The sequence below is a fragment of the Bombus bifarius genome, unplaced genomic scaffold (assembly GCF_011952205.1).
Source record: "Bombus bifarius isolate JDL3187 unplaced genomic scaffold, Bbif_JDL3187 scf7180000008026, whole genome shotgun sequence".
Lineage (NCBI taxonomy): Eukaryota > Metazoa > Arthropoda > Insecta > Hymenoptera > Apidae > Bombus > Bombus bifarius.
Genome location: NW_022884399.1, coordinates 649,334 through 666,051, shown reverse-complemented (window position 1 = coordinate 666,051; position 16,718 = coordinate 649,334). Strand labels below are relative to the sequence as shown.

Genomic DNA, 16,718 nt, shown 5'->3' with positions numbered 1-16,718 from the left:
TAATGAAGACATCTTATTAACATCTGTGTAGCAACACATATGAAATAAAACGAATGATTTTCAAAATTCTAAGTTTATGATTTATTTTTAATCTAACTTTGTACATTTATTACGTATGTAATGAAGCTGGGAAGAAGCTGTTTAATCATCGTCTTTGAAAGAAAGGTTCACTGTCTGACGTTACATATGTAATAAGCCGGCGAAACTGTAACACTTTTAATGTCCTTTCATAGTCGTGCTCAAGTAACCGAGCATTTCCGTTAGTGATAGAGACCTTGAGCGTATAGGTACGCACTGGCAACGTAGTACTTACTACTCCATTCACCGGCTATTTTCACTTTTCACGCATTATACTGCTTCTGGTAACAACGGCAGAACACGAAGGCACAAAAAGGCTCTAAGTCTTGTAATTATGTATAAAGAAGCATCATTTAATGGAAATATGAGGATTCTGTTGGAATATTGCAAGTCGTGGAAACAATGGACTAACAGACTAACTTGGATAAAATATATGACTGCTTCTATTAAATTTTAACTTTGATAACTTTTTATTTAATGATAATTTCTGATTTTAATACCGCTTATTATGACAAAGGAATTTGGGTGATGTTTCGATGTTAATTTCCACCTTTGATAATTTTTCTGTGATGAATGTTATCTATGAAATACCAGGAAACCGAATGATATCTGTATTAGTTCATTCCCATCTTTGATAATAATTTTTCTACAACGGACGTTATTTATAAAATACGAGGAATGCTATGTGATATCTCTATTTTTTTTAAAGAGATATAATACTTTGAAGACAAAAAATCATAGATATGAGGTTGTTGGTTTCAACTAAATTTTTTTCTGATGAATCTTCAAGACCAGGAAACCCAGATTTGAATAATTTTTCCAGTGAACATTATTTACCATATTGAATTCGATATTGAAATTTCAATTATTTTTTACTAACGCGCTTAATTGCTTAGGGATCATAATCTAATAGATGAGGGTTACAGAAATATATTCTAATAAAAGATTGGTAGAATATTTTTAGTATCTCTATGTTCAAACATATATTATGTATAAACATGTCTACGTATTAATTGATAGTTTGAAATTTTTTAATTTTTCACACAAAAATAATCTAAATATAAAAATCTAGACAGAAGTAACGCAAAATACTAAAACGAAACGGCTGTGTGAAAAATCTGCAAATACAACTGATCTTCTTACGCGTAACAGCAGATCTACGCTAATTCTCACAAATGCGCGTACGTATGAGCGTTAGTTAAGTGTACTTCCGTCTTCAGAAAAGCATGCACCGTAATTCGTTAGAAATAAAAAGACCAAAGTACTTCGCGCGAGTGGTACTTGGTCCTTTAAAAAACAGCCACGTACAGAATCAGATTACTTCTACTACGGTGACTCCACGAGTTTGTTCGTATACTTCAGGATATTAACTAAAAGTTGCGACATCATTTCTTTCTTTTCGAACTAATTTGAAGAAAATTACTTGCGTAACTCCATTATATTAAGTAAAGTTTCATTTTGACAAAAAGATGTGAAACATCTTTGCACGCTTAAATTTTTCATAAATGCATAAACACGTAATCTACAATAGTAACGAAAATCCGAATGAAGCAGCAAACGGATCAACAGACAAAATCAAACAAGTAAATATCCAGTTGCTGTTGCGCAGTTTTTGAAATAAATCATTTCATTGACCGTATGCGAAAACATGGAAGATCAGCAAGCAGAGTTCGGTGCTCGCCACTCTCGAGTCATGAATTTCAGAGCTGTTTAAGACCGTCTTGATAGCCTGGGCTTCGCCCGGTTGAAAGAAGCTTATAGAGCCAGGCTGAAAGAGATCGCCCTCGCTCTTCCGCACAGTCGTTTTCCTCTATTCTCCCCCTTTTCTTCGTTTTGCATCTCTATTTCGCTCTTTGAACACCCAGTGAGAGGGACAGAAATCTTTCGATATAACTTCGCGAATCTCGCGAATAGCGGCTGTTTAGCAGCGATCCACAACGAAAGGAAGAAGAACAGGCGGAGGAAAAGGCAGAAAAAGCTGGAAACGAGGCGTGACACGTAGGTCGTTCGCTTCGAAAGATCTTAAAACAATAAAGCTGTTGACTAAATACAATGCGTGTGAGTATCAGATACTAGAGAAAAACGACAGGTCAGGCGTTTCAGTATTTTCACGTCCCCGACAGAGAGAAAGAGAGAGGGGTCTCCTAGTCTTAACGGAACCTTCTTCCTAGTCGAGGAGGGCACAAGCACGCTTTGAAAACGTTCACTTTTTTCCATTTGGTAGGCTGGTTTCATAACGAACAACACGTGGACGATAAATTTCCATTGAAGGAGAAAGAGAGAGGTTTTCGATACGATTATTGCATCCTTACATCGGTATGCAGCGAATGGAACTGGATGGAAGAATACAATTGGCGAGGCACCAAGAGGTAATTTGATGGAAAAGGAAAGAAAATGTTTCTGCGAAACCCTCGCTTTCTTTTATTTTTGTGTCTTATTTTTTAGTTTTCGTATTAAGGGGATTAAATGTTAAGAAAAAAGCTGTATTGTAGCATATTATTGTAGCATATTATTGGTTTCAGTATGAAACAACCATAAATTGAGAAATAGCGAAATATAATAATGGCATAACATATACGTATAAGGCATGTACATATAAATAGTTCTTAAAATTTATTTTGGAATTCATTATTAATAAATTTATATTACCATTGCATTTCGCAAAATAATATTTGTAATTTCACGAATGTTTCATGCTAGTCGAATCGACCAGGATATTTCCGTTCTTACAGTTAATTGAAAAATCTGCGTGGATACGTCATTAGATTCTTCGTATCTGTTGAAAGCTTGATTTCTTCGTATTGCAAAGGCTCAACGGGCAATGGTCGACTCAGACTATCGAGGGTCTTGAAAGGATTCCTTTGAATCGAGTCACTGTCCGTGGAGCACACCCAAGGAATCGTTCGAGTCTGGTTTAGTCATTGCTCGAAAATCTACTACTTTATACTATTTCAAGATGTTAAATAGATTTTGCTATAGATTTACGTAAGTAAACGTAAAGAATTTTTGATAGAACGATCGAACGAATAAAATTCGAGGTTGACTAGCCTTTCCAGCTCCAAGTAAAACTTCAAAAAAATGGCCAGAAAATTGCATTGAAGATATTGTCTTAAGCTTTGTGCTTCGTAATTAAACAAAATTTAATTTCTATTTGACTTCTATTTTATTGTGCTCACAAAGCTGTAAATTTACATATAGATCCGTGATCTATGGATTACATCATGACACCGAATTTATTTCTTCCATCAGTGTAAAAATTTCACAAGAGTAGCAAGGGGCTTTCGTCCAGGAGCGAAACGAAAGTTTCGAAAAGCGAATCGGTCACGATTCACTGACCGGTTCACGTGGAGGAATTATAGCCGAGGAATTAAACGATGCACGCGTAATCCTTGGATTTTCGTCGAAACATTTTCATCCTCAGCTTCCCTGTTCATTTCCAAGTCAAAGAGATAGAACAACGTGGCAAATGCAAGATCAGCTAAACCTCGGCCATGTTCCACGCCGGTTTTAACGTTATGTAAAGTGATTCTTTTCGCGAGAAGATAGACCTGCTATGACGCGACTGGCCTGAAGTGTAATTTTTATCTCCCTGGTCGTTACCAAGTTTTTACGGCCACCCAAAGCGATCTAAAGGAAAATGGAAACGTTAGAATATGAAATGTTAGATTTATTTCTTTGTTCTCTATTTCATTCCTCGCTACTGACGCATACGTTGCGTCCTTTTAATTATCTAAAACTTGGCCGTTTTATTTTGTTCAGATTAATGCAAGTAGCTTGAATCTCTTTTATCCAGAGTAATTCAAGTAGTTTATACAAAAGTACAGAAGTATAACCAATCTGTAAACAATTTTCGAAATCATCGAGCATAAATGAAATCGAATAAAATACCGAACGTCAGATTCAGAGCATAGAGATACGGCAAAGTTTCGAGACATTATTTGGATCGATTCATTCCGCGAAACTGAAAGCGTAAAAGCCATTTTGCCCAGGTTTACACCTCGACCATGACGCTACTCTATGAACTAACCAAAGAATAAACCGACGTTGGACGCTGTAAGGAGTGTACTAAATACGAAAAACTTGATTCTGACTTTACTGTTCCCGGTGAATAGAATCCACTGTCCGTAGAATCCGTCATTCCAGGTAGTTACCTATTCTTCCATAAAGAGGAGAGCTCGTCTCAATCGACCTGCACCGGGGCCACTTACGTGCGTCGATGCGTTCGAAGGCACGCAGCACACGTGCATGACCCTCTCTTTCTCTCTTGGTGTTCCACGGAGAACAAAACCGAAAAGAAGAAGTGGAAGATGAGAAAGCCTTGCCGGGGGCGGTCAGTGGCCTCTGCACCGGCTACCATGAGACGACAGAACCGCCTTGGCTCGGTTCTTTACGTGCTTAGACGACCCTAGCGAGAATAATAATGGGAATTATGGCAAACGATGACTCGAATGCCACGAAAGAAACGGTCATTTCTTGTTACACATCCACAACATCAGAAACACGTTCTAATGAAAGCCGAGCGATGGGAAAACACGAAAATCGTGTACGCATTCTATGAACGAAGGTTGGTAGATGATTGCCAGAGCGTTTAGTTAATTGATTGACATTACCCATTTGTGAGTATCATTTCAGCTATGGTAAACACGTTTCTTAGATCATATATAAATTTGTAGATCGTGTTAGAAGTATTGAATTTAAGTCTAATAAGTGAAAGTGAGGACATTTTAACATTTTGTAAAATTACTCAACTGAATTCAACGAATTTTAGACATTCGTAGAAGTATTAACACATTCAACGAATTTAAAAAATGATTTTATTTTCCCGAATAAACCGACAGGATAAACATACAAAGAATTTAAAATAGGCAACTCGAAACCTGTAATAAAGTTCACCTCAAAATGAAAGGTTAAACAGGCATAAACTGATACGAAAAGTTAGAAATTAGTAACTATAGCAGCAAAGTAAAATTCAGCGCTCCGTGATATACTATCTTTCCGCCGCTTCAATCGATTGTTGCCATCTGAACAAACAGTCGTGTATACATTATAAACGAAACCATGATAATAATAACACAAACGTTCCTGCTTCCAGCGTTTTGAAGCAGATGCAACACATTTTCATTTGATCAACGATAAACGAACAGGCAGGTAGTACGTAAGTTTTCACTCGATGAATCAGTGATGAGTGAACCGATTTAGAATTCCGTTAAAAAAAAGAAATTTTGGTTAACAAAATGAATAATAGTAGGAAACTGATTAATTTAAAAGATATTTAAAAAATGTTATGTCATCATAATGCTTTAATTATGATTATTTATATATAGTATTTTTATACGTTATAGATTGATTCTTTCAATGTTAAATAATGTGTCATGTGCATTCATGTACTGCAACGGAGCGAAAATATGTATGCAAGGATACAGATTCATTTCGAGATCAAATACACGACCCAAAAACGATTCTAGGGGATGTAGATCGCTCCGTTCTTTGAAACACAAACGTTTGTCGTTCTGTTCAGCAACTTTTCTCATATCTTCGCGTTCGTACGAAACATTCCAATGGGAACGAGGTGAGATCTTTACTCGCAACTCGGCATCGTTACAAAAGCTTATTATTAGTTCCATAACTTGCTTCCCTCGCTTGCATAGTATGTAATCATTTTTACGATTCGTTCGCAATCAAATTAGATATTTCACAAGAATCGAAATTCTTTCCCCGAGAAGGAAGACAGAACAGAACAGAGACGATAGTATAATAACGTTAATTTGAAAGTAAAGCCATTTTGTACAAAGTTACGTTTAGGTTTGATTTTCAAACGATTTACTTACTTCTATTCAAAGAATGAGACGAATAAAACCAAAGACAAAAACTGCAGTTAAAACATTCCTGCGAGATCCAACAGCGGGCTGTACTTTCATCGACCACTACGTCGACAAAGGTACAAAAGCAATCGGAAACGCAAAACTTGGTCGTTTCATGGAAGCGAAGAGGAAGTTGTACCATGCTGAAGGGCGAATTGGCCCGCTATCCGCTATACGGAGAAAGATGACGATAATGAAGATGATGCGGTGAAGAAATAAAAGGAAAGGAAAGGAGAGGGGGACATCCGGCCGACGAGCAAAGGCATTCATACACGTATTCTTCGTCGCCGTGGGGCAACAGCAACGCACTACACGTGGACAACGAGCCTAGAGATTCTCGTACGGATGGTAAAGCGCTATGGAACGATCTAGGTTCCGATCTTTAACCTCTTTTACGATCTTCAACGAAATATCTCGCAACTCAATGTTATTTACCTCGCATTTTGATATCTCGCGTCTCGTGACCTCTCTTCGTTCATCACTGATCCACGAAAGTATTTGAACATTTATCACAGCAAACTTTCCAAATTTCATTAACACGTGAGACTCGACTGCTATAATTGTCCATATTGCTTACATATTAACGTTACGATAAGAAACGATAGTGCAATGTATAATTCGCAAAATACGAAACTATTCGACGATGATAGTGTAATGTCAATTCATATCAGAGGCCGGATGTGTGCAGGTTTCACCGACTACCCTCAATTACCTCAGGGACCCACCATAAACTTTTTAAGTTTATTATTTCTGTAAGTGTTTATGGACGGTCCTTGAAACAGCCCTTAGGTTGTTATACGTCCTTACTAATTACGGGGAAAGCAGGTAGTTACCTAGTAAGAAAAAGCTAGTTTTTCCCATAAACAATATTACCTACTAGCCACGTTGATAGGAAGCTTTCTCGTCCTATCTTCATTTAGTAACATGGCCTATAACCAATTGGCATCGTGGATCGTTACCCTCACTTTTCCTAACGGAAAGTGCGAACAGCGAATACGCGTTGTCAATTAAAAAGGGCACACCCACACCGAGCTTTCCTCCGTAATGAGACGAGAACACCTAGGGAGAAATAGACAAAACCCACGAACAGTGAACATCTCTCCGATCAGTCTCAATTATTGTCAACCTGTGCTGTGCTAGTAAATAAAGTTGGTTAGAAAATAAAGACAGTAGTTGTGTTACGACTCAATCTTCTTGTTTCATCAACCAACCCTTAAGTTTACGTGACAATAGGATAGCAGTTAGCACAACGAAAGACACGAGACTAAAGGGAGCAATTGTCGAATAACAAATAATCTAAGTAGATACATAACGGCAATTTATCTATTATAAAACGTAGCCTCTCTCTGTCTATTCGTACGAGTGGTCAATTGGAGAATGAAAATTGATAGATCTTATTCTTCGCGATATCTTTTAATTGTAAATTATTGAATTTCATGAAATTTTAAAATGAAAGAACGAGGGCATATTTCATAAAGTGTTTGACAAAGAATCTTCTCTTGTCACAGAATTAATAATTGAACTAACGTACACACGACAAAGACTTTTTTTTACAAAGGAGTTTATTGAATCCAGAAAATACAGATTTTAAGTACATTATTCACATGAATTAAGTACATTAAACATGAATTTTTGTAATGGTATGTTAAGCAAAGGTACCGATACGCGGCGGTACGACGTAGCCATGCTGTATTATGTGTCGGCGCTTTACATTTTTTGTTGTATGATGCAGTTTTTGGGTTTAAACCTCTGGGGAGTGGAGCTTTTTTTTTTTATTTCTTTTTCTGTCCTGAAAAACTTGGTCGCAAAACAGGACGCTTCGGTAGTTTGCTTTTTGGGCACGACAAAGATAGGTCAGTCTAGATGATTTTAAAATTCGTTCGTAGCCATCGCTGGCCGATACCTTGCCAGGAAAAAAGGGCAGATACCTGGTGAAGGTGAATAGGACGCTGTAGAAAATGGTAGAGTGGTACAGAGGCCAATACACGAAGGGAAGAGCTGGTGCTCGAGGACCAGGTAAAGACCCTTGTCCTCTATTGTACTACGGTTTAAGCTGACGCCAGTGATAGATACCTTTCTTGGCATTATATGCTACTCATACCACCAAACGCTTACCTTTTACACGGCACAGGTTACCGAACGTATGGTCTTTTACCTATAGCACAAGACATTTCAAAATTTATGTACTTGGAAAGCTAATAGAATTCGTCAAATAATATTTAACTGTTTAATTTGTATGCTTGAATTTCCTACTATTTTAAATACTTAAATTTTTTAGCATTCTTGTTATTAAACAGAAAATTGTCTCAATTTATTCAACGCGAAATACATTGCACAAAACAATTTGACACTAAAATGAAACTGAGGCTTGAAAAATTCAAGGACCGCAGCAGGCAGCAAATTAGAAATGTTTCTCCGATGGACCATAGCTCTGGACCATCCAGTATCGTGGCGACCACAACGAACTGGAAACACGAGAAATCTTCTCTTCCTGCCGATCCACCGAATCCGATACTCCGCCATATTACCTGTAATCACCCCTTCCTCTGTCTCTTTCACTCTTTCCCCGTCCATAATAATAATAATTTAATGATCGTCCAACCGTTACTCTCCACATTGGGGGTGATGTCGTATAACTTCGCTTTCGTATCGTTGATCGCGGGCGGATCGTTTGCATTGCGAAAGCAGGAAGTCATTACCAACGCGGCGGTGGGATCGCGAAACGAACGTTTTCAGAGCGAAGTATGTAGATCGTTTGATATCTTCGCAAAGTTGGAGCACGCGGCAGGGCCGCGTGAAAATGGTAATTACTGTCGCAACACAGACGAAGTTTTTTGTTATAACCCTTGCTTCATTTTCGAAGCAATCGTGCTCCCTTCCGTTAAAAAAACTTCCTAATTTCAAGAAAATTACAAGGAAGTCGTTGTTATTATGCGAATTTTATGGTAAAATGGGTATTAGCTAATGCTTGATCTCTGTGTTGTAGAATTTCTGATAAATAGTATGATATTAAAATCGCTGTAATGAAATTTTAATATAGCGATTGCTTTATTCTGTTACTAATTTTGAGGAGAATATAAGAAAATTATGGTTGATTTACATATCTCCGCGTTTCATCGATAGGTTCAAAGAAATGGAACTCTGTTGTATTAAAAAGATCTCAAAACTTTTTATCCTTTTACGCCATAATTGGTCCTCAAGCCTGCAAAATCAATTCCACCTGGAAAAAATTCTCGAAGAACCGTTCTATTAGGAAATGGGATACACTTGTCGAAAAAATCAGCATACTTTCCTTGAAACAACAACATTACGAAGCCTTTTAAAAGCTTGGAAAAGATAGAAATACATTCTGATAATTCGTACTTTTTCTCTTTCACCGTATTTAAGGATTGTTCAACACACTACCGGTAGCGTTTTTAAACGCGAGACCTCGGCTTGGTTGCCGTGTGTTCTTTTCCCTACGAATCGTTCGCCAATTTACCTTTACACCAGAATGCACTCATATACTCTTTACTCGACTGCATCATGTCGACCGTCGACCTGGAAACACGAGAACACTCGTTTTCCTTGCGACGCGTATACGAAATATATACGAATTTCACACAGTGTTTCTACAGTAGAAAATTTGACTGTGAAGCTATACACTCGTATGTATGCGTTCTCTCTGCTTTTTAATCGGAGCCATTGCCCGTTGTTCCATCGTGTCGAGGTGGTGTTAAAATGAAAACGATGAAGGGTCGCAAGAATAGTTCTTTGCTCTTCCAGAAATTATTAGGCATGGTAATGGACGCTGCTTTTGCACTCAGATATATTAAGCACTAAGAAAGACGATCATTACTCGGATTGATAATCTCTTGAATATACATGCAATAATAATTTTTTTGTTTTGAAACCTTCTTTTTTTACACGTCGTTTCATTTCTATTGGAAATAAATTCTGCCCTATATGTTATGATTTTATTCCTATATATCTGAATAAGTTATACACAGGCTGTATTCTAATTATTATTAATTACATCTTGAGTGTTATAATAAATTATATACGGGCTTGTTTTGTTTTATATACTAAAATAAACCGCTAAACAAATTAATTAATAATATATAATATAAATAAATTGTTAACTTTTTAAGAGCTTAACGATTTCATACTTTATATTGTTAAGTAAATATGTATGGAATAAAAGAAAATATGGTGTATAATAGACCGCTACGTATGATTAACCTACGATAGCACTGAACGTTTTAAACAACATAGATAAAAGAATTTGTAAATGTTTAGAGTACTATGACACCAGTTTGAGCGTTTAATAAATGGCTATGCTAACTCGCCTAACATATTCACTTCACTAAGTGCGTATGTAGTTACCAACCATACCATACAGTGTATTATAGCTCATTACATTATTACATTCATTGTCAAAAGAAAAATTCGTCTTGAAAGAGTTAAAGTACTCACTTCCAGTTACCAGAATAAGACGTAAAAATAAGAAAAACGCGTTTTTCCATTGTCTTTAAATAGTTTGCGCATTTTTTTTCCTGCATTCTTTTAGATTCAGTCAGAAAGTAATCTATTATTATCCACCAGTGAGTAATGAAGAAGCATATCTGAGTGAGCTGCACATTCGGCTCGCGTGTACGTACTACTCTACCATCGATAATTAGTATTAAAGAGCGTGCATCCGTATACCACCTTGATTACATATGTAGCTAACACCGATGCACGTGATCCCATATTCTTTCATAGGCTGCTCATTGTTAGACCGCGAGTATTTATGAGAATGTATAAAGTATATAAATTTTATGCAGTAGCAAATATAGCAATTAGTCTTTTGAATATTATTAAATAATTTAGATGTCGAAAAACTAAAAGTGAGTCTGAAGGAATGTTACCATCTTCGTTCCAGACTTTTCATTTTATGTCTGACCGACGCAGGCGTAGCTTCGTATAACGAAGACAGTCAATCATTGATTAAATTTTCTTTAAACAACACCAGCCTTTGATATACCACGCCGTCGATAAGAAGAGATAGAGGACGAATTTAGGCAACTGGAGCATCATGCAAGCTGCTCCAAATCTTTACACCACTCTGATTATCTTCTTTCGAAATTTAGCTTGTATCAGGTTAAATTTTTGTTAAATTATTCAAAAACTAATTTAGGATTACTGTGCATATACATCCACGAATTGGAATCGTGGCACCTGTATCGATTCACATGGAAATCCTTGGTCGGTTCCTTTGAAACGCGATGTGAAGAAGGGAAAATAAAAATCCGCGAAAATCCGTCCCTCCTATACACGGGAGCGTAGGAGCTACCCTAATTGAGATTTATTACGACGTTAATCCGGCCAATTGTGTGAACGAAGTTAAACCGTTGACCTCTTGGTTGACGATCCGAAAGAATACATACAGCACGTGCCATGGTCTCGCCTCATACGTGTATTGCGATAAATAATGTCACCGCCATATCGTAGGAAAATCTGCCCCAATTTCTCGACTGTTTTAATAAACGAATTTCCGGCACGGTGTAAGCACGAGTATTGCCTCCGCGTTTATTCGGGATAAAATGTTTTAGAGGAAGTATGCTACTTTGTTATCGTACAATCCGTGAAAATAATCGGTGTTCTAACTTGGAATAATATTATTTCATAATACATTTTCATTTCAGTAATAGTAAAAAGAATATTTTCATTGAACACGATAAAATAGAAAAAATTAATTTCATAACTTATGTAACTTATGATTGCGTTAGATATGTAAAAATTGTCGTCTAAAAATTTAAATCGACAATTTCTTCCGCAGAGTTATCGTAGTGTATAAAGTAATGCTCGCGACTATTCTTTTAGGCTAATGCATGCACTCATAAGAACAGAGCATAAATCCGCGGCGGTTGTTCTACCGTATAAAACAACTTATGGCCCATTAACGAGAATCCACTTAACGACGTTACGCGTGCAATCTGTCCTTGATATCATTCGTAATGAAGCGCATTATACTGCCACTAGGAACGGCTACCCATCGATACCGTCGCAATAAATCATATAACCGCACAATTAATTCCATAATCGAGCGAAACTGCACACTGTATTAGGTCACTTGGGCGTAAGAAATTTCACGCAAATACAAAGACCTAATTTAAATTGGAATTTATTGTAACGCAAAATACACTCGATATTAGATAGTCATATTATATTAAAAGACCCTCTTTTGTTCTAGATTTAATTATTTAAATCAGGGCTTCTCTCAAACTTTTATGGGACGAAGCCCACTTTCAGAAACAATAATTATGATCAACCCGAAGATTACGCAAAATGTAATTACAACCGAGAATTGATTAATAAACAATTCAAAATTGATTTGATTCAGATGTGCAAGTTGAGAGAAGCTAGACAGCAATAATAATCCTCATATGGTCTTTAACTGAATCGGTTTTGAATTGTTCATCCAATGATTCTGTATGAGTAATACTATCCTGACGAATATGTAAATTAATCCCTAATTGTAATATTTAACGCGACCCATCCAAAAGTAGCCCGCCATCCATCAATGGTTCGCGCCCACACTTCGGGAATTTCTTTAAATTACGATTTTCTAGGTTTAAATATTCGACACCTATCAGTTCCAAAGATTAATGTTAAATCGAGATACACATTGCGAAGAAGCTTCGAATTTCCTCTGTTTTGGGCAAATATCCGCTCATTTGTTATTCACGTATACGCAGATACGTGGATAAAAGCAATTTGGCCAAATGCCAAGAAATCATTGTTTACTCTACTCAGCAATGTTCCCGATGTTTAAATCGCTGTGAATTAGGCTTGACCCGTTTCAGGAACCGTTTGGTTCGATTCTCTGTTGTCTCGCACTCACGTTGAACGTTCATCGTTGTCACAAATATTGTAACGGCGAGTGTGTAACCTGTTCTCGTGCCAGTTTCATGACAAAGCGAATACAGTTCGTACGCGTAATAACGACAGCAATTACCGGCAACCTCGAGAGAGAGTTCACGATTTATCATCCAAAAATCCTGCACCAGTATAAATTTCAATAATCACGTCGTACATTTTCGTATCGTGACACCTCCAAATACGTTTAATCCGAAAACTGAAAAATATGCTTCATATTGCTAACACTTAGTAAATGAAGTTATAAATTCCCCACAGCAATACATAGTAATAATTAGCAGTTAGCATATCATTTCGTTCCATGCAACTATGTAAAGTTATGCATAAGATATTATGTTTGAGAGAAAAGAAATTTAATAATTCTTACATCAAAGCGTAGAACAGAAAATAAAAGTATTTCGTATTTTTTTTCAACCTTGCTACAATCATCGAATATTTATCTTTCAATTTCAATCTTGTTTCAACAAATAAAAAAACTTCTAATGTCTTAAGAAAAACTGAAACGAGAAACTAAACTTAAGAAACTTATTTTGACCATAGAAAATCGCGTACAAATTGACGTAAAGAATATAGCAGAGTTAATAAAAAGATGTTCGTTTTAAACAAAAAATTGTACGGGTAAAGAAAACGTGCGCGATATATGCAAAAGAAAGTCAAAAAATGGTGAAGGGGATGAAAATGGGCGCGAAAACTCACCGGTGGCGCAGGCGCTTCCAGCGATCCAAATGAAATAAACAGCGGCAAACAGGAAGGTCGACAGGTCCGCCACTGCATTTCTCCACGGCATCTCCATGTTACTTTGGTGAATTCCTTGCCGCTCTTGCCCACTTGCACCACTTCCTTAACACTTCAACCCGGGAACGTCATACAAATTCCACGACGAAGTTACGCAAACGAGTACCAACAATTCCTATACGATCTCCACATTTTTAAGTTCACGTGCGAATTCAGCCTCGAGTTGCGTTTTCTTTTTAGTAGGCGTAACGGAAGAGTATTACGGCGTACACCTGTGAGACAACATTCCTTTTACTTGCACTCATAGTCCCTCCTCCTTTCGAAAAACCAAATGTCTCGAAGCATCTGTACTGTTTTCCATTCGACTTTTGATTTAATGCAATACGATAATTGGTTTTTTCTTCTTTCACCTTGGACTTAATAGTTCAAGTTCCTAAGCTCCCTCGTTAAAATTAGCATTACGTATCGTTGGATGCTACCTTGCGGTTCATTTTCACATTCCGCATCATTTTTCGAAATTATACACGTGAAATGCGGTCAGTCTCATAAAAATGTAAACAAAGCTTTATAATCTTATCGTCGGAAGATGTATGAATTAACGGATGAGATCACACGAGAATTGTTGCAGCAACGGGGGAAAAAAATTATGAATTTTTACGAGAATTGCACGATACACCGATCATAGAACAGGTAAACTTGTACATATACTCGAAATATTAAAATCCAAATGTCAACGCACTTGATTTCATATTTCTTATCAAAACTTATTATTTCTAGCGATTGCAATGTACGTGAGAAGTGAACTTTCATGCATTCTTCCGTACGGTTGTCTCTTCAGGTAAATCCCAGGTAACGCGGCACAAAACGGTCACACTCACCTGGTAACACCTGGCAACACCGTTAAATTTGTTAAAAATGCTCTAATACGTTTTTTTTATTCAAATTAAAAACACAATCGAAAAACTTTTATTTACGAAACCCTAACGAAATGTAAAAACTTGCACGACGCGACGCATGATGCGAACCGTCCGTGAGTTTCGTTCGAATTACAAAGTTTTGTTGACTGGCCGTCATCGGCTGCGTTCACAGAAGGCGTAAAGTTGAAATCGCAACCACGCGCATGCTCGAACTGCCCTAATGCTGTTCAACCAATCAACAAAAAGATACGGCGGCCAATCAGAAGTTTTCTGGATGTTAAATGCGTTGGTTGGTATTTGCTATAAATTATCACATGCATATAGGAATTTATTTTGAAATAAAAAATACTTTTATTTGGAACTCGTTAATATTACTCGTTATTATAAACAATGTAGAAGTATTATTTTTTATATTATACCATAGTTTCTGTAAGTTATTGTACCTTGAAATATATACATTTCAAATTTGTACAGAATATGTTAAAATAATAATTGTTACTCTGATAATTAAATTTTTTACTATTATATTTCTTTAACATTTTCATTAATATTTCATATATCACCATATTAAAGTATAGATACTACTATAAATAGTACAGGTATATTAGATTTCTTTTATTGTAAAAATTTTAAAAATAAACAAGCTTGTAAATTATTCGAAAAAGATAAGGAAATAAGAATTAGATACAAAGATAGTTACTTTATTTTAATAAATATAGAAAACCAATATTTTCGATATTAAGAAATTTTTATTGAATTAAATAAACATTAAAAGAAAAACCCAAGTATTTTTCCTCCAAGATGCTTTCTTCTAGCTTCTTCATGATCCATAATTCCTCCACTCGTGGTCAACACAACATATCTAAAATATTTATAAATTACAATTACACCATGAAAATACAAAACTATTCATTGCAAAACCATAAGTTTCTCTATGAAATATAACACTATAAATTTCAATATATATAAACACATACCCAAACTGTCGAGATGGCAACAGGTTATTGGTCCATTTCTCAATATCATTAATTGGGACATCAAATCTTGGTGAAATTACACCACACTTATTTAGTCTTCCACTAAGATTTACTACAACTTTGCCACTACGGTGATCGTCAACAATTTCAAATTCTCCAATATATCCTTAAACATCAAAAGTAATTTGGTAAAAAGATCATGTATGTATTACATATGTACATGAACTTAAAGTCAGAAATTAAAGTTAAGAAATAAAACAATTCTTTTACTATTTCATAAATAAGAAAATGTTCGTGTAGCCTTACCTTTCCTCATCATTACAGTCAGAAATTTAATGATTACTTTTGAACAGGGCCTTAATAGCACCTGCCTTTTTCCACGTTTTTCAGCATTGTTAATGGATTTGAGAGCATCGCTAAGAACGTTCATACGCACCATGGCTGAAAACAAAACGTAATTTTAAGTTATTTAGTAAGTATTTAAAAACTATATGTACTTCTAGGAAATACACAAATTGTATTTCAAAATGTCAATAAAACATAACCTATAAAGAAAATGGATGAAATTCAAAATGTGTAACTTAATATTTTTATAAGCGTTAGTAATACGATATAATTAGCTTGAATAAAATAATAATCAATTTTAAAGAATACAACTTAAATTTTATAAGAAACAAAACAATAACAATGAAACAGGCAATACCATCTCACTAACCACCTCATACTTTTTTGAGTATTATAATAAATGCAAAATATTATTATAGATCAATTAATTATTAAATCTAGAAACTAATTCATAATTAATTTACATTGGATGAATTTGGAAAACTAAGATTACCTGCGATTTATAATTTTGTTTATCACAGCAACGTACACGCTCGACTAGCTGACCAAAAAAGAGAAGTTGGAAGTCAGGGTTACCATAGTAGCCACGTAAATTTGCGTGTATCCCATTGGTTGAAATTCTTTGAACTTAAATAATGGTTCAGCAATGGTTAATAATAATCGTCGCTTATTTTACGAATAAAAATAATTAGTAGCAATACTTATATACGAAAGATATAATTTTATTCAAATACAGAGTACACAATTATATATCTAATCTTTTTATCTGAAACTCCATGATAGACGCAAAACTTATTACGCTCCTTAATAGATCAATTTGTCCAAAGAACCATATATGATTGGATTATAAATAAAGTGAATAAATAAATATATTTTAACTGATATTTTTAATTTTGTTTAATTAT

General features: G+C 35.7%; 2 protein-coding genes across 6 annotated transcripts in view; both read right to left on the bottom strand.

Annotated features, from left to right (window-relative positions):
* The window catches only part of LOC117207269 (protein sidekick), a 43,664-nt gene extending 29,282 nt beyond the window's left edge, over positions 1-14,382 (bottom strand). For all 5 annotated transcript variants that reach the window (XM_033447304.1, XM_033447306.1, XM_033447305.1 and 2 more), the window contains exon 1: positions 13,536-14,382. In XM_033447304.1, the coding sequence (XP_033303195.1) occupies positions 13,536-13,632 (97 nt within the window). In that variant the 5' untranslated portion in view covers positions 13,633-14,382. The remainder of the gene's footprint in view (positions 1-13,535) is intronic.
* Positions 14,383-15,176: 794 nt separating this feature from the next.
* Positions 15,177-16,440, bottom strand: LOC117207261 (40S ribosomal protein S15Aa). Its single transcript, XM_033447287.1, has 4 exons — positions 16,307-16,440; positions 15,775-15,909; positions 15,469-15,634; positions 15,177-15,353 (listed from the first exon to the last, which is right to left on the bottom strand). The coding sequence occupies exons 2-4, from the start codon at positions 15,905-15,907 to the stop codon at positions 15,260-15,262; spliced, it is 393 nt and encodes a 130-aa protein (XP_033303178.1). The 5' UTR covers positions 15,908-15,909; positions 16,307-16,440; the 3' UTR covers positions 15,177-15,259.
* Between the last annotated feature and the right edge of the window lie 278 nt (positions 16,441-16,718).